This window comes from Pterocles gutturalis, unplaced genomic scaffold (assembly GCF_000699245.1).
Source record: "Pterocles gutturalis isolate BGI_N339 unplaced genomic scaffold, ASM69924v1 scaffold12552, whole genome shotgun sequence".
Classification (NCBI taxonomy): Eukaryota; Metazoa; Chordata; class Aves; order Pterocliformes; family Pteroclidae; genus Pterocles; species Pterocles gutturalis.
The window spans coordinates 17,231-17,768 of NW_010115484.1; the positions used below are offsets into that span (position 1 = coordinate 17,231).

General features: G+C 56.3%; 1 protein-coding gene across 1 annotated transcript in view; it reads left to right on the top strand.

Moving 5' to 3' along the window:
- Positions 1-492, top strand: part of MGAT3 (mannosyl (beta-1,4-)-glycoprotein beta-1,4-N-acetylglucosaminyltransferase) — a 1,519-nt gene extending 1,027 nt beyond the window's left edge. The window contains 1 exon segment of the mRNA XM_010075193.1: positions 1-492. This exon segment is cut by the window's left edge and continues 30 nt beyond it. Coding sequence (XP_010073495.1) covers positions 1-492 — 492 coding nt within the window.
- The last annotated feature ends 46 nt before the right edge of the window (positions 493-538 follow it).

The following is a 538-nucleotide window of genomic DNA, read 5'->3' on the forward strand; positions in this document are numbered from 1 at the left end:
TCACTCTACGGCTTCTTCTGGAAACAACCAGGCACTTTGGAGGTGGTCTCTGGCTGCACCATGGGGATGCTCCAGGCTGTCTATGCTACAGATGGGATCCGTCTGCGGCGCCGTGAGTACTATACCATGCCTGGCTTTCGGCAGTATGAGAACAGCACAGGACACATCCTGGTGCAGTGGTCGCTGGGCAGCCCCCTCCACTTTGCTGGCTGGCACTGCTCCTGGTGTTTCACCCCAGAGGGGATCTACTTCAAACTGGTGTCAGCCCAGAATGGGGACTTCCCCCGCTGGGGTGACTATGAGGATAAACGAGACCTCAATTATATCCGGGAGCTGATCCGGACTGGTGGCTGGTTTGATGGTACTACGCAGGAGTATCCCCCCGCTGACCCCAAGGAGCAGATGTATGCTCCCAAGTACCTGCTCAAGAACTACCAGCGGTTCCGCTACTTGTTGGAGAACCCCTACCGAAAAGTGGAGGGCACTGGGTGAGGCCACTGGGGCTTGTGTGGGAAATCAGAACTTCACAAGAAAGGGA